Source organism: Podarcis filfolensis, assembly GCF_964270895.1.
Source record: "Podarcis filfolensis genome assembly, chromosome: 4".
Taxonomy (NCBI): Eukaryota; Metazoa; Chordata; class Lepidosauria; order Squamata; family Lacertidae; genus Podarcis; species Podarcis filfolensis.
In genome coordinates this window covers 83731625-83755332 of record NC_139607.1, presented here as the reverse complement: position 1 = coordinate 83755332, position 23708 = coordinate 83731625, and the positions used below count along the sequence as shown (strand labels likewise).

Here is a 23708-nt window from a genome sequence, read left to right as displayed (position 1 = left end):
GTTGGATATACAGGTAGCATGCAACTTACGCACATTTAACTTACACACATTCAGCTTTACACACTTGGCAATTAATAAAAATTAAAAAGGGAGAAAGGGGGTGAATGTCCAGGAAAAAATACTTTCGCAATTCCACCCACCATTGAACCTAATGTGTTTTGACTATATACAATTTTGGCTTTATGTACTATCCCCAGAACCTAACCCCAGCATAAGCTGAGAATCGTCTCTATTCACGATTTTGATTGTATGAAACAAGATGTTCGTGGTTTTAAGTTCTATAAATATACCAAACAGTAAAATTCTCTATTTTAACTAAGCTGTAAATGATGCGTGTTATGTAGTTAAGGTAGTAAAACAATCTGTTGAATTGATTTCTTTTTTAAAACAGTAAGTGCCGTACATATGTTAGTTTCTCTCAAAATGTTATTTCTGGGGTGCGGGTGGGGTTTTTGTGAGGAAGCAAACTGAGGGGAAAATTTTCTCTTCCTACAACTTCAAACATTTCCAGAAATCTTACAAACCTGGGAAGAGGTATACAGGACAAGGAAGATGTTGTTAAGTTTTTCAATGCAAAACCATTTAAAACCTTGAAGGTGACAAGTGCCACTTTAAATTGAGCCCAGAACAAACTGGCAGCCCATGAAGTTGATATAAAACCCGCAACGCTGCATTTCTTTCTCTTTCTCTTTAATCAGTAAGCCACCTTAAATCCCATCAGGGAAAAAGGCACGGTGTATAAATAAATATATAATAATGATTTTGAACCTGCTGTCATTTTCATTAGCTTCTGAAAGCTAATTCTTATTTATAACCTAACTGAAGCTCTGCATAAGTAGATTAACCTCTCAAAAACCACTTTCTATTAATAATAATAATAATAATAATAATAATAATAATAATAATAATAATAATTTATTTATACCCAGCCCATCTGGCTGGGTTTCCCCAGCCACTCTGGGTGGCTCCCAACCGAATATTAAAAACATAATACAGCATTAAACATTAAAAACTTCCTAAACAGGGCTGCTTTCAGATGTCTTCTAAAAGTCGGATAGTTTATTTCCTTGACATCTGATGGGAGGGCGTTCCACAGGGTGGGTGCCACTACCAAGAAGGTCTTCTGCCTGGTTCCCTGTAACCTTGCTTCTCGCAGTGAGGGAACCGCCAGAAGGCCCTCGGCACTGGATCTCAGACTGAACGATGGGGGTGGAGATGCTCCTTCAGGTATACAAGACTGAGGCTGTCAAGACCCACATGTCAGCTTGCTGCTTTCCATGTTGCCTAAAGAAGAACTTCTGTACTTGCCTTCTGGGAAACCCCTGATATACAATACCCCAGAGATGGAGGAAAATCATGAAAGTCTTGTTTCCGATAAGACAAAGATGTTGAGGAACAAGAAATGGGAAAAGCCTGCAAACCCTGTTCTCCCACCTACGTATGATGCTTTGGCCTTGCAAGCATTATTTTTTTTTAAAAAAAGATCATTCTAAAGACTGGAAGCACTTGTGAATGAGGTCTGTGTACCATTCAGTCAACATGAAATTTGCACATCTTGAGGCAGTTCAGGGGTGATATCTAACGTAATTATTTAGCTCATTTCTGTAGTGAATAGGGCTGATAGTATCTTTCCTACCATTACCCCTATGCCTTTAACTACCATACAACAAGCAGAAATCTAGTAAGTGAAGCTTCTCCCATGCCTGTATCTCTGTGTTTGAAAAAGCTTCACCTGCTAAATTTCTGTTTGTTAAGCAGCTGTTAAAAGCATAGGGACTCTGCCAAAGTTAAATAAATGCTAATACTTCTAATAACTTAAATGCTTTTGAAATTTGTAACTGAAATAGTTGTGTGAGCTAAATAACCACATTTTGAAGTCATTAATGTTATAGTGTGTTAATCAGATTAAAGGCAAGTATATCAGTTCAAGTGATTCACAGATGACAGCATGAATACGCTCAGTATTTGATCAGGAAATTAGCTACAAGTCACGTTCAATTACTGATTTATCCCTCGTATATTTTTTGTGACAGCTCAAGTTTATTGTTCATCTTGTTGGGTCCCCCATATTGTCACAAAGTGTTTAAAACTAATGTCAGTACAAAGCTATGTGGATGACATTATGATGTCAAAATCTGACATGAACATGATATTGGAGCATGTCTCTGGGGACAACATTAGGATGTTGGGATAAGATAAAATAATATCACTACCATGCTGTTTTCCCATTCGGTTGTTACAGAAATGGATAAAAACTTAGGGATGAGAGATTGAAAGCACCAATGTAAACCTTGACCTTGTTCCATTGTTTCTGTCTAGAAAACAAGCAACACAGCACTTGCCCACAGTGGGTTGTTATTATGGTGCTAATTACTGGTGCTGAAGCATCAGGAATTATCTGGATCTCTGAGATTTGCATAAAGTGCATCCTTCCAAGGGGAACCAGCTGCATGCATCAGGGCCTGGAATTTAGCCCCTTAGCTATTATGGGAATAGAATTATTTATTCAGACAGTTTTACTTGCGCCCTCACTCGGAGCCATTCCATTTTTAAAATGGTTGCTCTGCAATTCCATTCTGGATAGCAATCAATTTAGGTAGAAGACAGGCCCTCCATTGTGTTTACAATAAAGGTAAAGGTAAAGGGACCCCTGACCATTAGGTCCAGTCATGGCCGACTCTGGGGTTGCGGTGCTCATCTCGCTTTATTGGCCGAGGGAGCTGGCGTACAGCTTCCGGGTCATGTGGCCAGCATGACTAAGCCGCTTCTGGCAAACCAGAGCAGCACACAGAAACGCCGTTTACCTTCCCGCCGGAGCGTACCTATTTATCTACTTGCACTTTGACATGCTTTCGAACTGCTAGGTTGGCAGGAGCAGGGACTGAGCAACGGGAGCTCACCCCATCACGGGGATTCGAACCGCTGACCTTCTGATTGGCAAGTCCTAGGCTCTGTGGTTTAACCCACAGTGCCACCCGCATCCTGTGTTTACAGTACATGGCATCAAGTTCAATAGGCCAAGTATGGACACAGAGATGCAGGTGACCGTATGTGGGACTTGCAGCTGCTTCCTGCTAGCCTTGAAAATGTGGTGGAATGTAGATTGGCTGATGCAATGAAATCACCCAATCTTCATTTGTGCATTTTTGGCTAACATGGTAAATAACATATAGGTGCTCCCAAAGCCAAAATAGTGCTTGCTTTATAGTTAAGTTCTTCAATTCTGCAAGGTAGCTTTTTCCTTTTGCTTACTGTGGCCTGGTGCTTAACCAGATCAAGCGAGAGGAGAGGGTGAGAGTTGAATTAGATAGTGATGTCCCTTTGTCAGTTTACTGCTGCCTTTGGGTTGACACCAACATAACTGCTGCATGTAATTTCGAACAAGCGTCACATTTGCTATAGATGTGTGCTAACCGTTAACCTTACGCCAACAAGAAGCTCTCACACAAAGAAATAAAGAAAGCTTGGTTTATTATGTGAAATAGAAGTGGCAGAATAACTATCAATCTATCGATCCACGCATGCTGCTTCAGACAGTGAAGTTACAAATTAAGCAGGTAGCAAATTCTACAATACAGAGACATCTTGATTAAAGAGTAAAAGATTCCCTAACTATTCTGAAAGTCTTACAGCAACGTGGGCATAAACTAGATGTGGAGAGAAGGGTGGGGAAGCAGACTTGAACTTAAAGTGAAGCAGAAGTGTGCTGAGTCCTACAGAGTGCTGTTCTGTTGGAGCGAGAAGAGCTAACTAACCTTTGAATCTGTGAACTAAGTGATTTCTACAATTTCCACAGTTCCTTCCAGAACAGTGCAAAATAGTTAAAACTGGCCATCTGTTTCCTTAGCAAAAGGGTGAAAGACTTGTGATGGCGAGCCATTTTCTGGACCTAGGCATTCGCATCTGCTGCCTGCCTTCAAATCACCTTACCATTCGGTGGGTGGAGATCTAACACACTTCCATAGTGCACATCCTAACTCCAGCAAAAGATCCTAAACCTCTCAGAAGTGTGTATATGAACATACATGATTGCTGGCTGCACACATGTGAGTCCAGGTACAGCCTTGGAACAGTTATTAGCCATGCTGGTTACCTGAAACCTGTGTGTATAGAAATAGTATACCTCTGAATACCCAAATCACCCAGTGATCACTTCATGGATGAGTGGGGCTTTAAGCATGGCTCTCCCATGTAATAATAATAATAATAATAATAATTTATTATTTATACCCCACCTATCTGGCTAGGCTTCCCCAGCCACTCTGGGCGGCTTCCAACAAAATATTAAAATACCGTAATACATCAAACATTAAAAGCTTCCCTAAACAGGGCTGGCTTCAGATGTCTTCTAAAAGTCTGGTAGTTGTTTTTCTCTTTGACATCTGGTGGGAGGGTGTTCCCCAGGGCAGGCGCCACTACCAAGAAGGCCCTCTGCCTGTTTCCCTGTAACTTGGCTTCTCGCAATGAGGGAACCGCCAGAAGGCTCTCGACCTGGACCTCAGTGTCTGGGTAGAACGATGGGGGTGGAGACGCTCCTTCAGATATACTGGACCGAGGCCGTTTAGGGCTTTAAAGGTCAGCAGCAGCCTTCCTCAACCTGGTGCCCTTCATATGTTTTGGACTACCATTTCCATCATCCATGACCATTGGCTGGGACTGGTTGTATACTCCAAAACATCTGGAGGATATTGTACTCCGAAACATCTGGAGGAAACCAGGTTATGGAAAACTGCCCTAGACAGACCCCACACTCGCTGTTTTATGGGTCACTCAGCTGGCTGCTGGTTGAAATGGCAAAGGCTCTTTTTATGCAATATTTTTCACCCTTAAGATGCAAATGGATTGCTGCTGCATGTATTGTGGTATCTTAACATCTGGTACATGGTTTCCTGATGTTTACTGCCTGCGACTTTTTCAGTCAGGGGTTGTTTGCAACTCTGCTTCAGCTCTGCAAGATGTGTTGGTTAGTTTTTGTCTCGCCATGTCTTTTCTTGTCCCTGGTTCTTCTTGATGACCCTCTACTGCCCCTCACATGTTTCACATTTCGATGTCCTTCCTCCCAGAAGTATCAGTATTATTCATGGAGAACTGCTGAGACACAGTTAAAGATTAGACTGTTTGAGGTGGATTTGTGTGTAATTCCCTGGATACAAGTACACTCATCCTAATAATGTTTCTGGAATCTTTGTGAGGATTAAAAATAAAATCATGAAATGGTAAGGAAGCTGTAAAACAAAAAGAAACAAGGTAGCTTTCAGTAGAGTTGGATGATCTGTGGAAAAACAGATTGTAGCTTTCTTGGCGTGGGGGCACAGTGATGAGAAAAGCTCCACATACTGAATTTCTACCACTGTACCACTTTTGGAGCCCTGTACCCAAAAAGGAAATAAAATTCCAGAATGAGAGATATTGCAGGATGGCAGTCGAAACCAGTGAAGACAGACTGCTAACTGGAAGTCACATTACTTCTAGGTGACTAATTGTGGATTACAGGAATAGAACATGAAACTCTTCTGACTAAATTTATAGCAAGAGAAAGTAAGTAGCCCTTATTTCCAAGCCAAGATGTTTATGACAAGATCTCTTAATCAATATGTATTATGTAGGATCCAGGCCCGGTTAAAGCATCAAGATAGGATAACTAGTATTTTGCGGTTGAATTTAGGATTGGGGAGACCTGGCTAATCATAGCCATAATTAGCAATGATGTTAACTAGGTGGTCTTGTCTGAGTCTCTCCCCCTCACACACATGATCTAGAGGTATCACAGGGTTCTTTTGAGAATAAAATGTGAGAACTCTGTATACCTTGGAAGAAGGTGGGAGAGAAACCCAATAGATACATGATAAAATGCTGTCAGCTTTTGAATTCTTTGCTGTTTACCTATCGTAGAATAAACTCTATGTTCAATAGTGATCTTGAAGCTTAAGAGGTAATTCCCTATTTTTCAGACTAGAGGAAGTACAGAATGTATGTCTAGCAATCTTGTATTTTTAAACAGGTGGATGATGAAGAAGAGGTCATAGCTCAGTGGAAGATCACATGGTTTGCAAGCATAATGTCTAAGATTAAATCACAAGTATGTCCAGTTCAGAAGGAGATTTGATAACAGGGACTGGAAGAACCTTGAAGAGTCCATGTATGTCAGCATAGACCAAGGTTTGTAGCCCTTTAGATGTTACCGGATCCCAACTCTCATCAGCTCCAGAAAGCGTGGGCAGAAATGATGGGAGTTTTAGATTAGCAATAGCTGGTTCCCCATCCCTAGAGTAGACAGTACTGAGCTACATGGACCCTGCATAAGGCAGCTTCATATAGGTGAATGAATGGGCAAACCCTCACCTTCTGTTCACTTCCAGTCCAGTGGCAGAAAGATGTGTGGTGTTATAGTTAAGCTACATCCACATTCCTGGCAAAGCACATTAATTATGCTAAGAACAGTTAATATAGCTCTGCATAGCACCACCTTGAAGTGGGAGGGGAAATGGGCCATATTCAGTAGCTGCCCAATTTATCAGGTTAAGATTTTTTTTTTTGTTTGTTATGAAGCATTTCTGATGTTTAAACATGGCTGGCTGGGAGGGGGGCAGAGATTACAGTATATAGGACATGCTGACTGCTGGCAAGAGTTAACTGAAAGGAGTTAATTTGTAATTATGATCTGCATCATTTAATTGCCAGAGAGGGTTTTCTTTTAGCCAGCTTTGAAGTGGGCCTGATAGTGTTTGCTTTGACCACCTGGACATTTTTGTTCCCTGTTCAGCACCAGTGTTCGCCAACAGGCAATTTTAAAGTTGGATGCTTTTAAATTATTTAACGAAGGTCCGTGTGTGTGTGTGTGTGTGTGTGTGTGTGTTTCTCAGGCATTCAAAACATCTTACTTTAAATTTTTTGTTGTTGTTCTGGAGTAAAGAGGTGACAACGATAATTGAGAAGCTATTGAGGTACAGACATTAATTTCATAGGTTTCCCTTAGCAGTAAAGTCTTACTTGAAAAGAAAACCTCCATGAGGAATTTCAGCGTCAGGATTGGTAAACAGTCCATGTATATGTAGATTTTTCCAATTTTCACCCTGTTTTCTCATTGCAGCTAATAGCTGTCTTGCTTCAGTAAAAGGGCTCAGGAAGGAAAGAGATAGCTAGATCAAAGAAAAAAGAAAGATGGCGTGACCAAAGGAATGCAGCACTTCTGCAACCTTACCTTTGCTTAATAAAAAAAATAAATACTGACATCACTGCAAGAAACACAATCACACTGCCACCAGGAACTAGCCAAAGATCCTTCCCTTGTACAATATAACAAGTACCAATTAGAAAATCCCACTAAAATCTATAAATGTTTTGATTTGCTCTTATAGCTATAATACTAGGCCTGTAATTAGTAGAGTATGGAAGAGGTGAGTTAGGCAGAATTAGCTTGCCATGTAGGGTTAGCTGCTTAGGAAACTTGAGAGTCGAGGATGTTGATTAATGGGGCATTTGTTCTGCTGTTGTTTGTATTGACTACATAACTTTCTTAAAAAAGTGATATAATTTGCCAATAACAGAAAAGTTGTGCCTATTTAAATGCCCCCCTTTTTTTGCAGGTTCACAAGTCCTACTCTCCTTTCCTATGCAGGGCTACAATTCTACATGTGCTTAAGTGGAAGTGCATCCAATTAAGCTCATTGGGGCTTACTCTGGAGTAAGCATGGCTAAGCCCGAGTCGTACTGCTGCCTTTTTGATCGCTTAGTTAACGAAATGGGAAAGATCTGCTTAGAACTGCAGAGGCTTTGTGTTTTTCCTGTGTGTGCCTACAAACAGCACTAATCCATTATTCTAAGGGCAGCCAGTGTGATGCTGCAGAGAGAATCTGCACGCAAAGCAGCGTGGCTGCACTTACCCATTTTGCCTGATTGATTTGGTTTGGGATGTAAATTACCAGCTCTTTGGCCTCAGTCCTGATGCATTGTGGGTGCCTCTGTGTGCATTTTGTGTGCCTGTGCATGCTCCGCTATTAACAAGGAGGCTGTTTGAGAATTAGAAATTAATATATGTAAATTAAGATCATAAAACATTTTAAAGAAAACATGAGCATTAAACAGGGTTTGAAATAAGAGGTAGCTTGAGGCCATGGCTGTAACTAACAGGCCATTTAAATAGTATTAGCATTAGGCCCAGCGGAGCAGTAGTAAAAGCACAGCTGCAATTGCAGCTCTGAATCTGAGCTAGCAGCCTCTGTGAAATCTTACTCTCCCGATTGCAGCTGTGAGCTGTGCTAACTAATTCTGATCCTTTCCCCCTCCACCCACTGCAAATGCTGCCACAAAAAAATCAACTAGCCTTACGCAATGCCTGAGGCAGAATTTACGATATATATATATATATATATTTGAAAAGCAGTCTTTATGGCAAAAATAATTTAAAGCATCTCTGAGCGTTATTACAAATGACATACTCCTACATTATTTACATCCAGGATGTTAAATCTCTTGCTTATTTAATCAACCCACCCCGTTTTTTTTATTTCTTTGCATTCTCAGGATTGATGGTGAAAGAAAAATAATGCAGAAATTACAGTTCTCTTTAACCACTGTTTCCCCCTAGAGCTCTGGGTTTATTCATGGGTTTGCAGGGGGAAAGCAGGTTACAAGTCACTAGTGACCATGGAGAAATCTGGTGCCCTCATTTCTAGCTTGTGGGCTTCCAATAGGCATTCAGGTTGACCACTGTGGGAAGCAGAACATTGGACTAGATAAGCCTTGGATCCTTCTTATGTCTTCCTGTGGCCATTGCAGGAATAACTCTGGCTGGGGAAGCTGCAAAGCACCATTTCTCAGGATTACAAGAGGAAAAAGGGTGGGAGGGGGAAGGAAGGTACCAGGAACAACATAAGACATCTTGGCAGCTTTATGGTAAATGGCACCGCCTTCCTCCCATCCTGCAATCTGTCTGAAATCTCCTCCAAATTCTCTCCTCCTTGGGGGTAGAGAGTTCGCTCACCCTCATGAAAAAATTGGCTGAAATTTTCAGAACTCACTGTTTTCTGAATTTTCAGTATTCATCCATATTGCATCTCATGAACGTCTAAGGAATACCTTTAATGCTTCTGCCTAAGTGCTCAAAGGGAGCTGTCGCTTCTAAATGAATGAGTAGCATCTCGCAGCAGAGGGCAGCCCTTTTCAAATTGGTAATATTTGAGAGAGGTCACGGCAGTGCAGAAATCCCTCTCTATTTACTTCTTTGGCTTGCCAGGTTCTCTACGTGACACTGCCCCAGCATCTGCAGTTAATGACACTATCCTTCTTTCCATGACTATGTGACATCTTGGAGTAATGGATTTTATAATTAGAGACATCGGAAGTGATTTCGTTCCCCATTCATTCTTCCTTCCTTTTCTTGGAGTATGCCTGGTGCCTTTCATCCAAATGTTCATATTTGAGAACCAAATGTGGTCAAGTAGATAGCAGATTTGGGAGTACTGTGTACCATTAATTTACTGGTGTCACACATGGTTGTCTTCCAATCCATTTTAGCCTCAACAACAACACCATGCGGTAGGATAATATGAGACTCCACAACTGGCCCAGGGTCATCTAATGAGGTTCATGGGTGGGTGGTAAGTTAAACCCTGGTCTCTCAGGTAATAATCCAACACCTAACCACTAAACGACACTAGCCTCCTGAAAAGAAACCCTCATCTAAACCTTGCTTCATCTCCATCTTCAAGATAGGATGAATGGAAATGTTAGGTGTATGATTAGATGTAAACTTTCCAATGGAACATCTACTTGGCCTAATGTTGGATCAGCTTGCATTTGTTGCTTTAGACAGCCTTAAAATCAAACAACTGAGCACTGGATAGCTCAGTTGGTTGCGTAAAAGGTAAAGGGACCCCTTACCATTAGGTCCAGTTGTGGCCGACTCTGGGGTTGCGGCGCTCATCTCGCTTTATTGGCCGAGGGAGCCAGCGTACAGCTTCCGGGTCATGTGGCCAGCATGACTAAACCGCTTCTGGCGAACCAGAGCAGCGCACGGAAACACCGTTTACCTTCCCGCTTGACCAGTATCTATTTATCTACTTGCACTTTGACGTGCTTTCGAATTGCTAGGTTGGCAGGAGTTGGGACCGAGCAACGGGAGCTCACACCGTCATGGGGATTCGAACCACCAACCTTCTGATTGGCAAGTCGGTTAGAGCATAATGCTAATGACACCAAGGTCACAGGTTCTATCCCCACATGGGACAGCTGCAAGGGGTTGGACTGGATTATCCGTGGGGTCCCTTCCAACTCTATGATTCTATGACTACTAATGGAAAGGAAACAGTAAACAGTGGTAGGAGATGGTACTGTATTAACTTGAAAGCGATCTGAAATTTTTGAAAACTTGAGGAAAAGAAAGAAGCACAAAACAGGCATTCATAAACCTTGGACTTCTCACCTTTTTCATGCAGCAATTCCCACGATATCTGTTTGATATGATGAGTCTACAGTAAGTGGAGTCTACAGGTCTTAAGATTTCCTTTGCTGTGATTGTATCATTGCCTTGGGAAAATAGACACGGTATAAAATGCCAGAACAATACAATTGAAATAGCCTGCTGCAGCAACTGAATCTACAGGCAAGCTGGATCATAGTTAGAGCTAGTGGTAGGGAGCAAAAAAACCGGTTTAATGAAGAAGGTGGGGTTATACGAAAGGATGGGGAAATAAAAAGCAGTAAAATGGTGTAAAGGGAAACTAAATGCTAAAGGAATGGCTGTAGCTCACTGGTAATGTTTTTGCTCTGCACCTAGAAGGTTGCAAGTTCAATTCCTGACAACTCTAGGCAGGGCTGGGAGAGACTCCTGCCTGAAACCCTCAAGAACTGCAGCCAGTCATTGTTGATGGTACTGAGTTAGACTGACCAATAATCTTGACTTGGTATAAGGGGTTGTCTCCAACTACTTAATATTCAGAGTTCGACCCATTGCAATGAATGTATTTAAGTTAGTCATTTGATTTCAGTGTGTTTACTTTGGGTATGAGTTGGATACAACCCCTTCCCTTTGATAACCATGATAGTATAATATTTACCTGACTTTGTTAAGAAATAATAAAATCAGTAATATTTGATAGCCCCCCCCCATAATACTATGTACTGTGTTTCTCTCTTTGTTTTCAAAACAAAGCAAAGTGACTTTAGTGCCAAGCAAACAGGCTAAGGAAGGGCAAATAAAATAGAAGAGATTGTTAGATGGCTGATGGTCAGGTGGTTTTTAAAAAAGTGTGTTCTCATTAAAAGAGAACACGTGTTGCGGTGGGAATGAGCCAAGACACCCCTCTGTTGTCAGGTAGTTTGGGATGGTATGGCTCTGGCAGGGATTGGTAGCCTGAGTTGCTGGGGTAATTTTGATGTTGCCAATTTGGGGGTGGGAACAGAGGTTTTTTTAAACAGTGCACACAGCGATCTGCTTTCTCTTTTGCTTCATGCACCACATCAGGGGCTTGCCATCCTTTCATCCAAACCCCTGGAATCGGGTTCGGGCTGCATAAACCCCTGGGAGCATGCGGGGAGAAGCTGAGGGCCTGTGGTGCAGCTCCAGTTCTCTCCAACATTGTTTCCCCTCACTGACTTTCGCTGGAATCCGGAAGTCAGTTCTGTCCCCAGTCGGGGGGACAGATAGTCCTAACCAATGCCTAAGCAACCACTCACATCCATGTATGTTAATAAAGTTGTGGCCGAAATTATGCCAAAAACCTTAAACAAAAATTCTGTGTGAAGTGTGTGTTATTGGGGTGGGGGTGTCTTGGGGACCTCGACACGCAATAATTGGACAGATTAGTGGAGGACATCATCCTACTCTAGCCATATCATAACTAACCATAATAATTAAATGAAATCTTCGTATAGTCAGAGGCAATATTAACCATCATTTTTGGTCATATGCTGACCTAAAATGGAGAATGCTCATCACCTATCATGACTTGCTTGTATGTTCCAGAGGATTTGGTCCAGCAGTCAGTGTTGCGTTATTAATTTGTTGAGCTCTTGAATGTCATCTCTGAATTCAATTTGCAGTAGGCTGGATCCTGAGTTAATTTCCACTGGTGGGAACATCCTGTGAGCAGAGCTACACTTCCAAGACAATCCTGCCAGTGGAAGTGCGGAGGAACCTTTCTGTAATTTCTCCCTTCCTCCTCCAGAGGCCTTTAGCCTGAAAAAATTGTTAGTTAAAGTGTGGATGGGCTTCAGGAGGAGGGACTTGGTGAAAGTGTGCCACTCTTTCCATCAGCATGATTAACTGCTGGATCACAAATATTTCCATAAACGGAAGGAGCCTTTCTGTGAACAGAAAGAAACTCAAGATCTAAGCCTGTGTTTTTTTAGGTCAGGAGAATGGTAATATAATAGTTTTTAATGTATATGAATTTATTTGATGTGGTTTTATATATGCAGTTGTTTTAATTGTGTTTGCATATATAAATGTTCCTTATACATTTTTAATTGTATTGTGAAAATGCTTTGAGATGCTTCATAGGAAGTAATTCATAATTTAATTTAATTTAACAGTTTATATATCTCTTAACTACCATCTCCAAGTTGTTTACAACTGAGCCAGACCCCAATCTAAGGTGGCCTTTGATAATAACAAGAAAATTTTAAAAAGTTTATTTTAAGAGGGTAGCAATGGGAGGAAAATAGGAGAAAGAGAAAGCCAAGAGGACACAAACAGCGAGAAAGAAAAGGAGACCTTAACATATATGTTGCAGAATTGAATTGGATGTGGAGCCTTTTTCCGAAAAGAATTAAGCATGCTCTTTTAGATGGCATTGGCCAAGAAAGTTTCAGAAAGCTAAGTTGATAAGTTTTGTTTCATGAATAAGATTGAAAGGCTAATGCATTTGCAGTAAAGAAGCAATTTTCCCTGGGCTGGTATGGAAATCCCGTTCAAGTGTGTTTGTGGATTTTTCCTCACATGGTTTGCTTTGACTCAGCTGGTTGTTTTACAGGTATCTTTCTTGAATAAAGTAGGCATCTGTGAGAAAGAAATATTGTTTGCTCCTGCCTTACCTGAAGAGATTAGACCACATGTCAATGGGTTTCCTTTTATTGCACTTCTTGCAATATACAGTGGCAATAGTTAATGTTTATATGTATTTAAACTTAAAAGAAAACATAAAAATAGCCTGCTGGATCAGTGGCTCATATTGTCCAGCATCCTGTTCTCACAGTGGCCAACCAGATGCCTGTGCGAAACTAATGAACAGAATATGAGCACAAGAGCACGCTCCCATCTTGTGGTTTCCAGCATCTGGTATTCAGAAGCATTGGCTAGTAGCCATCAGGGCTAGTAGAAGAGTTTGAAGAATTTGGATTTGATATCCCACTTTATCACCACTCAAAGGAGTCTCAAAGCGGCTAACATTCTCCTTTCCCTTCCTCCCCCACAACAAACACTCTGTGAGGTGAGTGGGGCTGAGAGACTTCAAAGAAGAGTGACTTGCCCATGGTCACCCAGCAGCTGCATGTGGAGGAGCGGGGAAGCAAACCCGGTTCACCAGATTACAAGTCTACCTCTCTTAACCACTACACCACACTGGCTCTAATTGGTAGCCATTGATAGCCCTCTCCTCCATGAATTTCTCTCACCACAATAGAATCACAGAATTGTACAGATGGAAGGGCATTGAGGACCTTGTAGTCCAACCCTCTGCAATGCAGGAATATGCAGCTATCCCATATGGGGATCAAACCTGCAACCTTGGTGTTATCAGCACCACAGTCTAACCAACTGAAAGCCATCAGAGTTGGTGGTCATCACTGCCTCCTTGGGGAGCAAGTTCTATAGTTTGATTTACCCTGCCTTGCCATAACTTCAGCGTAGCTTATGGCAGTTGGCTTTTGCACTTTTCCCTAAGTGCTCAAAGCACTTCGTTATCTCTGTAAGCCTTTTCTGGCAACGTCAGCCCGTGTTGTTAGCCTCATATTGCAGAAGGTCGCCTGGGTCTGATGAGAAAGAGTGACTTGTTTAAGTATGCTTGTAGCTGAACTGAGATTTGAACCCAGGAGCTTTGTGGGTCAGGAGCTCACATTCTTAAACTCAGCATTACACAAAAGAAACCAGGAGGAAGTAAAGAGTAAGATTAGCAAGCAGCAGGTGGGGATGAGAGGTAAATTGTTCCCCTAATACTGCCAATCTACTTCACAAAGCTGACCAGGCTGGGATTTTCATGATTCTGATAAAAGGCTGTCCGGTCACACAAAATTGCTCCAGGCATCTAGCTGTTCCGTCTGACCTTGGGAATGTCACTTTTATCTGTAGTCCTAAAAACATCCATACCATGCTAGCCACTGAAGTCAGAATTGCATTGCCTCTTTTATTGCCAGCAAATCCTTACTCACTCTGTCAAAATGATAACACCACACTGCATCTGTCAAAAGAAAACCGGTCTGCTTTTATGTCTTTGGATTATTTCAGATAGTTGCTTTCCAGTTGTACCAAAGCTTGCCTCCCCCCCCTCTTTTTTTCTTTTTTTCACTTCTGGAAGTCACCTGAGAATCAGGGACTGCAGAGCGTAAGCCTCAAGGGGTAAGACAGAAACTTAGCCCAAGCCCAGTATGCTGCTACCTAGGACTGTAGGTGGTCACATCATGGATCTTTCTTTAGGCACAGGTAGAATCAGCCATGTGCCATTGAAAGGCTGGAACTTTCTGGAATGTTGGGCTTGTGCCCTTGCATGTTCAAAAAGCAGCATCTTTTGGGATCTGCTCTTAATACTCCTGCCCTGTCCCTGGCTTCAATTTCTGGCTCCAGCTCACATTTCCTGCTATGTAAAGAGCACTCCTTACCCTGTTTGGAAAATGTGCATCAGGGGCTGTGCTTCATAGCCGCTCAGACTTTTACCTCTAAGGATGTTGAAGATTCCTGCGTTTCAGGGGGTTTGATTAGATGACTCTCAGAGCCTCTTCCAACTCTATGATTCTATGAATACAAAGAAGAAAAGAGTTTAGAAGTCATTGGACCACCACACAGCATTGCTGTCAACGTTTCCCCTTTTTTTAAGGGAAATTCCCTTATTCTGATTCCTTGCAAGAAAAGGGAAAAGTTGACAACTATGCCACATAGTACCATAGGTTTAGATTCAAAAGGTATTATGAAATCTCAGAATCACATGACATTTGACAAAATTTTACAACATTGAAACCGTAACTTGGTGAACAGACTGTGAATTAGGGTGGGGCTAGTTTGACAATCACCATCAAAAGTAACGCAAGACTGCTGGGAAAGGGCCAACAGGATGGATTTGTAGCTGACAGTTTCTGTCAAGCTCATGAGATGCTAATGCCTGCACAACCAAAAGGTGCCTTAAGCTGAAGCCCTGTTTGCAAAGATACAAAAATGCTGATTAGAACATGTGCATGTTATATTTATGGTAGGACAACATAAATACAGTTGTTCCTTCAGCTGCTTAAATGGTTGAGAGACTTGACCAAAGCACCCTTTAGTTAACATGTAATGACACACTTCTTAGTAAAAAACATGCTTCTTATTTGTTAATACCATCATTTTACCAAGTTGACATATGTAATTGCAATATGTAACCTTGCATGTTGCAAACCAAAGATAGAAAACGGTGCCAGGAACACGGAAAACTGTGTACTGGGTTCTACGCAAGGCTGCAGGAGCAGAAAGGGATTTCTCCTTCTCTCCCCATACTTTCCTCCTTGATATCTTCCAAAGGGATGAGGTACCCCATGGAGAGAGGGTTGTTGAGGGTGTACAGCCAGATTCTGCAGGTCAGAGGAGGAGGAAGAGGAAATTCTGTTGTGCAAGCAGAAGTCTGTTGTGCATGTAACAGCAGCTTTGAATGCAACCCATTGTATCCTTCTGCAGTGTAATTCTTGAAGCCGAATGTCCTTTGTCTGAACCACTGAAATGCCTTGTAGAATACTTGCATGTGTATGTGTCCTTCCACAAGGAGGGAATCCTGTAGCTGTGAACTGAGCAGCCTAAGGACACTGTATCATGAAGATGTGCTTTCCTTTCTGAAACTGCCATGTTCCTTGTAGCTTTAGCTTTTCTCCTGAAGCCATAGGATAGGAGAGTCATGTCTCCTCTTCTATGCTTCTAATGCAAGGTTGTTTGGGTGGGTGGGTGGGAAGAGGGACATGGATGGAGGGATTGTGTAAACAACAGCTCCCATTACATTCGTTTTCAAATATTATGTCAGACTGTGGTGCGGGAAAGCACAATTTCACAATTCATTTGAGAGAATTTTGTGGTGTCATACAATCCTTTAGTAAAAGTCTGTCGTGGAGGCTGTAGATGTTTAAATGCTGCTCTACACAATTTGTTTTCCATCCAGCATGTGATTTAGTTTACATTGTTTTCATTCATTTTCATTTCATTTTATTCTGAGCTCTGAACTTGCAGCCTGTTCCTCATCTTTCCATGTGTCTATGCAGGGGCATCATGGCAGTGATCTTCATAAAGTGACCCCCTAGAGGTCCCTGTATCATCTCTCTTTTGCGGATTAGGGTGCTCCCTATATGAGGATGACTTTGCAACTGTGGTAACCAAGAAATAAAAGAACACCCAATGCACACTTGTACAGAGAGGCCTTTACATGTTGGTGTAAGCTGATGATGTTCTCTTGGGTGTGTTGTGGGGAAGACACACTTGTACAGGCAGAGCTGTATCCCTTCTCATTTCCTGTCAGAATTTTCTGGGTTGTGTAGGTGAACATCCTTAATTGCACCTTGCACAGCTGCATGTAGAATCCCACAAACATTTTAGCCTTTCTTTTCCTTACCTGTCTGGCTGCCCAGTCTACAGTTGAAAGTATTTCTACCCACGTTAGTTGAATCCCACTTGGTGAAAGCTTTGCTGACAAAATTCATAAATACAAAGAGAAAGTGCTGAGGTTATTCTTTCCTCCCTGAAAATTAATAGTATTTTTGTTTGAAGTGGCTGGAGGGGAAAGAGGTACATATGATTAGTTTCCAAAGAGTTACTATGTTTAAAATGCTATTTTTACTAGAACAGACAGTTGAGTTAATAACAACCCTCCCATTTTTAAATTAGAAGTACTTTCTTGAGAGGAAAGAAATACTAGCTTTATAAATGAGCCTGTTTTCTTTCTTTTCAAGATAAAGAAGAAAGTGGAATACTGATGGTGTAAAATTGGACAATCAAAGTATTTGCTACTTAAAAGGGGGGAGAAGCTTATGCCCACTTCCTTTTTCATTTAAATAAATGTGAGACTAAATTTTATAAGGCGGTTGTGAGATTTATTTCTGGGAAACTGATTGTATACAGAAATGTTGTTATTCTAATCAGTAGCAGCACATTACTGCTTGAGTTAGAGAGGACAGTGGATACATATTTATCTCTTTTAAAGCTCCTTCTGGTTAAGACTAAGAAAACTATGGAAGAAACCTGGTTGTGTCAGGTTTCCCATAAATCTTACATGACATACATGATTATTGAGTTGTTCTCACAAGTAATTTGAATTTCCTAGAAGTTTGCAGTTAAGGAACAGGATGCAAGCAAATCACTTAAATCTTTAGTGGTGCAGGGTGCCTTAGGTCATGGGTAGGCAAACTAAGGCCCTGGGGCCGGATCTGGCCCAATCACCTTCTAAATCTGGCCCATGGACGGTCAGTGTGTTTTTACATGAGTAGAATGTGTGCTTTTATTTAAAATGCATCTCTGGGTTATTTGTAGGGCATAGGAATTTGTTCATTTCCCCCCCAAAAATATAGTCCGGTCCCCCACAAGGTCTGAGGGACAGTGGACCGGCCCCCTGCTGAAAAAGTTTGCTGACCCCTGCCTTAGGAGGTCCACTAGTGGTGGTTTTTCCTGGATAGGATGGTCACAGTAATTCTTGCTGGAGCTCTCTCATAACACTGAAGGTTGGAGGTATCCAACGAAGCTGAATGTCAGAAAATCCAATACGTACCAAAGAAAGTGTTTGTTTTACACACGCATCGTTGAAACTATGGAATCCGCTTCCACAAGAGGAAGTGCTGGCCACCAACTTGGATGGTTTGGGAAGAGGATTAGACAAGTGCATAGCGGGCAGGGCATTCAGTGGCTACTAGCCATGATATGCTTTGCCTCCACAGTTAGAGGCAGCATGCTTCTGAATATATACCAGTTGCTGGAAATGGCAGGTAGGAAGAGTGTTCAGGTCCTTCTTCCAGGTTTCCCACAGGCATCTGGCTGGCCACCGTGAGAACAGGGTGCTGGACTTGATGGGCCACTCACCTGATCCAGTAGACTTTTCTTATGCTCTTATGATATGTTCTTGGATTTCTGTAATGCATTCTACATGAGGTTGCTCCTGATAACAATGGGAAAGCTTCAGCTATTGCAAAATTTGGCTTTTGGGCAATGAAGTGGGACAGCTTGCTGGAGGCATAAAACTTATAAGCCCTGAATGACTTAAGACCTAATTGTCAGGAGTTCAGCCTACACTTGAGTAGGACCCTGGCAGAGACACATGCCCGACTGGCATGTTCCCACCCTCCTGGTCGAGCGTTCAGGAGCTTCATAAGCTTTCTTCAGCCCGAACATCACAGCGACCAATGCCAACAGACACCGGCACACTTAGGGATCTGCAGAGTCTGTGCAGTTCACGTGACAGACCTCAGCAACTCAGCATTTTGGCTAATCTACTTTATTTACATATAACCACACACGGAGCACTGCAACATGGCTCCCTCTCTCTCAAGCATCAGACAGCAAAGAGAAAAAGAACAAAGGACAATAGTCCCACTTCACGGAACACAGTAACACTGTCACTTCCCACTCTGTGGAGTCAAAACATACCACGTCATGTGAAAGACAAAAATCCCATGACTGCAATCATGGAGCAGGAATTCTAACACTAACTACCTCCCACTATAGAGTCTTGCCTCCTTTCTGGAGGAACTGTAGCTCAATGTTCGACCCAACCTAGACATGGCACCAAACACGATCATGTGTGGTGATGGAGAGGCACTTCTTAGCATCCCACCACCAAAGGTTGTCTAGTGTCATTCCTAGGTTGGCTCTGACATTGAGCTGCAGCTCTTCCAGAAAGGTATGGACTCATTTCCCTTGCAGCATGAGCTTGGCTGAGCCTAAGACTACTCACATTGAAAGGGGGAATAATTCAGCTAGATTGTCAGCCTGATATGTTTGTGTGGCTTGGCAATGGGTAGGATAGGGCTGGGAATTTGAGCAGGGGGGAGTCTCATGAAATGCAGGCCTTTGGGAGAAATATTGGTTCCCAGGGAAGGCAATACTTATGGGCTGTAAGTGATTTGGAGCATAGAATTGGCTGGGTCTCTTCTAGCTGTCTCTCCATCTCTCACCGATGGAGAGCAGAACTGCTGGAAATTGCAATAATTTCTGTCCTTCTGGTTGCATCTCTAATGGCGCTCATTCAGCCAAGCTGTAACAAAACCGCTGTCAAGATCACAGGTCACTGCTTCTGCAGTCATGTATGGAATCATGCCAAAAGACTGGACTCCATGCCAGAAAGCTCGACTTGCAGGATCATTAAAACCTTCCTCATAATGCTCCATATAATTTCTCCATATACTTGTCTATGTGAGTAACATAACTACACAGAAGGTGATAAGAGGCAACCTGACTGTATACATGGAAGGTGGTAAGGAATGCTCTCTCTTGAAATCTGCTGCTACTTCGGCTCATAAACCCCTTTTCAGATTCTCAATGATCCTCTTTATGCGCTAAGTTAGTGGAGTGTCCTCTATGGAAGCCATGCAGATTCTAAGACCTATCCATTGCACCTTTCCTGCTGCCATGTAGGGATCTAGACTGCTTTGTAGCTGTCTTTTCCCGGGGAGAAATTTCTCTCCCTGCTTCCTAGATTACAATCTTTGGGGGCTCACCTCTATTTGCTGGCTTCTACAGCCTCCATTCATCCAAGCTCTCCCCAAGGCTTCTTGTTCTGGACTTCTCCTTCTGATCTTCTCTCCTCCTCTCTTTCCTCTAGGCTAGCGGTTCTCAACCTGTGGGTCCCCAGATGTTGTTGGACTCCCATCATCCCTGAGCTCTGGCCTTGCTAGCTAGGGGTGATGGAAGTTGTAGTCCAACAACATCTGGGGACCCACTGGTTGAGAACTGTTGCTCTAGGCCAACTCTGGCTCAGTTGCCTTGTCCTTTATCCATTCCCTCGTTTCTTTCATCTCCTCCTCTCACTGCCTCCAAGCCATGCCTCCTCTGACTTCTCATCCTCCTCCTTCATACTCTCTGCCTGTATCTCTGCTCTGCCTACTACTACTGCTCCTGCACCACCTCCATCCTCTGCTCCCACACTGCCACTACCCCTCAGCTGTTCTGGCTCACTGCTGAACCTGGTTCTCTCCTGAAGCTGCACCTGAAAGGCTATCTGTGATGTCCCTTTATCATCATGTGACATCATCAGTGGATGGCAGGGTTCATGGTTACTCCAAGTCAGTTCTGCTGTGATTTGCAGAGTGAAGGTGCAGCTCTGGTCTCCACTTACAGTCACCAATGCATCAACACAGTCACACGGATTGGTTTCAACTTTCACTTTTAAGGGAATATCACTTATATATTTGCCACTCATTTTATCTTTCCATTCACACATTGCTTCCTCGGTTTCCTGACGGCTGTTAAAAATCTGTTAACAAAACACTGATGCATTGGAAAATTGTATTTTAGTTTCCAGCAGCTGCTAACAATCCCTTCCTTCTTATCATGTTTGAGAAATAAGTTGATAAATAGTTTTTAAATTGAGCATATTTTGAATTACAGGAGAGTGGGGGGGGGGAAATGTTAGTCAAGTAGCACCAGCTTTATAAGTAGTGTTAATCTGCCTTAGTTTCTTATAATTAAGACAAGGATGAACTTTGCCGCATAGAGGATAATAGAGATTGCACCATTATCAGGATTACCCAATCCTTCAAAGTCCTGATTTTCCTATTCTTTTTTATTTCCAGTGAAGATCTTTCAAATAATTGTTGTGTGCTGTCAGCAGCAGTGTCTGTTAAGATGATTTGCAAATTGTGCCATTATGATATTCAAATTTATTGTAAAAGAAAAAAATATATATACTTCGGTAAAGCTAATTTACAGCTAATTTAATTTTCCCTTCCCATTTAGTTTACATAAAACTGCTTTGCAAGCTTCAGCTATTATCTCAAAAACTTATCCTGGGTTGAAACAGCCTTTAGAGATAATTCTCAAGAATTATTCATGGAATGCAAACCTAATAATTAATTAAAATATATAACAAGAATGCCTTTTGAGTTGCAATGTGCTCTTTAGTTGGCACTTATGCAAACAAAGCTGCAACCTTCCAGTTTGGCATATGATCTAGTAACACTAAGCAGGCATTTTCCGCTTTTCCTTGGAGGGTACATTTAAGTGAACGTGTAAGTCATTGTCTCAAAGTTCTGGAAGTTAGAGTTATGTGAGTGATATTGCTGTGGTTTATGGATATTTTGGACTGCTGAGGCTTGGAAGATTTGGTGAAAAGAAACAGGGGATCCATAGATGACATTTTATGAGGTACCTATCAGGGCATTAGTTCCAGTAAACACTAAGCATTCTTAACTTTGCATCTGTGCCGAGACCTCCCATGTGTGCCGTTGAGCCTGTGCTTAAAGGTTTTTTTTTATAAATGGAATGTTCTTGAAACACGGGAAACAAAGTTCCACTTTATTGTTATTTTTCACAGCAGCTTATTTATCTCTCCTCACATCTGGTTACATCTACTTTGGCTACGTTATATTCCTCGCTAGCAGATCAGCTATCTAGCAGAGGGGAAGCAGCATGTGCGTTTATCATTTAAACAGCTGATGGGAGCTCCCAGTCAAGCTTAGCATTGGCTACACTGGGAAGCACCTCTCCAGGGCTTCCCACAGCAGTGTTCTGCCAATAATACACAAATTTGCAGGACACGCCAATCGCCAGATATTGTGCTGCTGTGATTGATATACATCAATGGTATAGTATGTGCCCCACAACAGGTCTAAAACTGAAGGTTTGCATCAAAAAAAAAGTAATTGTTGCTTGATTTTTGTGCCTTATGTGTTTTTATCATATCCTGGTCTATCGTAGTCAAGAGAATGAGTACAGTGGACTCTCAGGTTGCAAACGTGATCTGTGTGGGATGCACGTTTGCAACCCGCAACTGGGCGTCTGCATGCATGCGGGTTGTGATTTGGCGCTTCTGCGCATGTGCAAAGTGCGATTTAGTGCTTCTGCAGATGCGCAACCACTGAAACCCGGAAGTAACCCGTTCCGGTACTTCCAGGTTTTGGCGGTCCGTAACCCAAAAAAACGCAACCTGAAGCGTCTGTAACCCGAGGTATGACTGTATGTGTACCCCCTACTTCTATACTTGCCCTATAGCCTATTTAGCATGCTCTGCTTATGTATGTAGATGCTTTTACCGTATGCTGTCCATAATAAAGATTTGACCATTGACACACAGCGTGTTTCCTAGCTCTGGAGGTGTCCGGGGTCGAACCTGGAATCTTTGGTCTATAAAGCATATGTTCTAACACGGACCTACTATAGCTTTTGTCCTCAAAGGATGTAGACATATGGATCATGTATTTCATACTACCATTTTGTGAAAGTCTCAACGGCCACTAGCTCTGCTGCAGAATTGCATGACAATGTTCCTGCATATTGCCAGCTGCCCCCTCCTAATCCATGGTTGTGATGTTGATCTTGCTATCTTAATAAGCAGGAAGTGTTTTTGGTTGTTTTTTTTTAATCACACCTTTTCCCCGTTTTGCTTTCTTCCAGTCTGCTCCCAGTATTCAAGAGGAGTTTTCGCCATTTTTGGACTGTACGATAAAAGATCAGTACACACCTTGACCTCATTCTGCAGCGCCTTGCACATCTCCCTCATCACGCCGAGTTTTCCCACTGAGGGAGAGAGCCAGTTTGTGCTGCAACTGAGGCCTTCCTTACAGGGAGCACTGCTAAGCTTGCTGGGCCACTATAAATGGAACCGGTTTGTCTTTCTTTATGACACAGACAGGGGTAAGTAACGTAACAGCTTTCTGCTCAATTCATTTACAGCCAGATGCATTTATGCACCTTAGAAAGAATATGATCCTGGGGGTTTTTTTTGGGGGGGGGGGACGACTTCACATTCTTAATGTAGGCTGCAGTTCTATCCCCTGAAAGTGAGCAGCATTGAACTCAATGGGACTTACTGGCTTTGATTATACATTAGGTTTTAGCTTTCGCGGGTACCAAAATTAGCTTCAGAATCACAGCAATATGTTTGAAGGGCTCCAAAATAAAAAGCAGCTTTTTTTGTGCCAGTGTGGTATAGTGGTTAAGAGTGGTAGACCTGTAATCTGGTGAACCAGGTTCGTGTCTCCGCTCCTCCACATGCAGCTGCTGGGTGACCTTGGGCTAGTCCACTACTTTGAAGTCTCTCAGCCCCACTCACCTCACAGAGTGTTTGTTGTGGGGGAGGAAGAGAAAGGAGATTGTTAGCCGCTTTGAGACTCCTTTGGGTAGTGATAAAGCGGGATATCAAATCCAAACTCTTCTAAAAGCATGCACACACCCCCCCCCTGTGATTCTTAGACTCACTTAATATTATGAAGTTTACAATCTTGTTGATGGGTCGTTTGAAAGTGTTCAGCGCTGAAAGTTAATAATCTGAAATAAATATACAAACAATCCAGCAACAGACAGGTAAGCACCTCTAACTCTAATTAATTTCAGTGGGTGA

General features: G+C 42.3%; 1 protein-coding gene across 6 annotated transcripts in view; it reads left to right on the top strand.

The window, feature by feature from the left end:
• The window catches only part of GRIA4 (glutamate ionotropic receptor AMPA type subunit 4), a 229062-nt gene that overhangs the window by 71215 nt on the left and 134139 nt on the right, over positions 1 to 23708 (top strand). For all 6 annotated transcript variants that reach the window (XR_014546993.1, XM_083609036.1, XM_083609035.1 and 3 more), the window contains exon 3: positions 22763 to 23002. Coding sequence is in view for 5 of the 6 variants with exons in the window: in XM_083609036.1 (XP_083465162.1) it covers positions 22763 to 23002 (240 nt within the window). In the remaining variant the exon portion in view is untranslated. The remainder of the gene's footprint in view (positions 1 to 22762; positions 23003 to 23708) is intronic.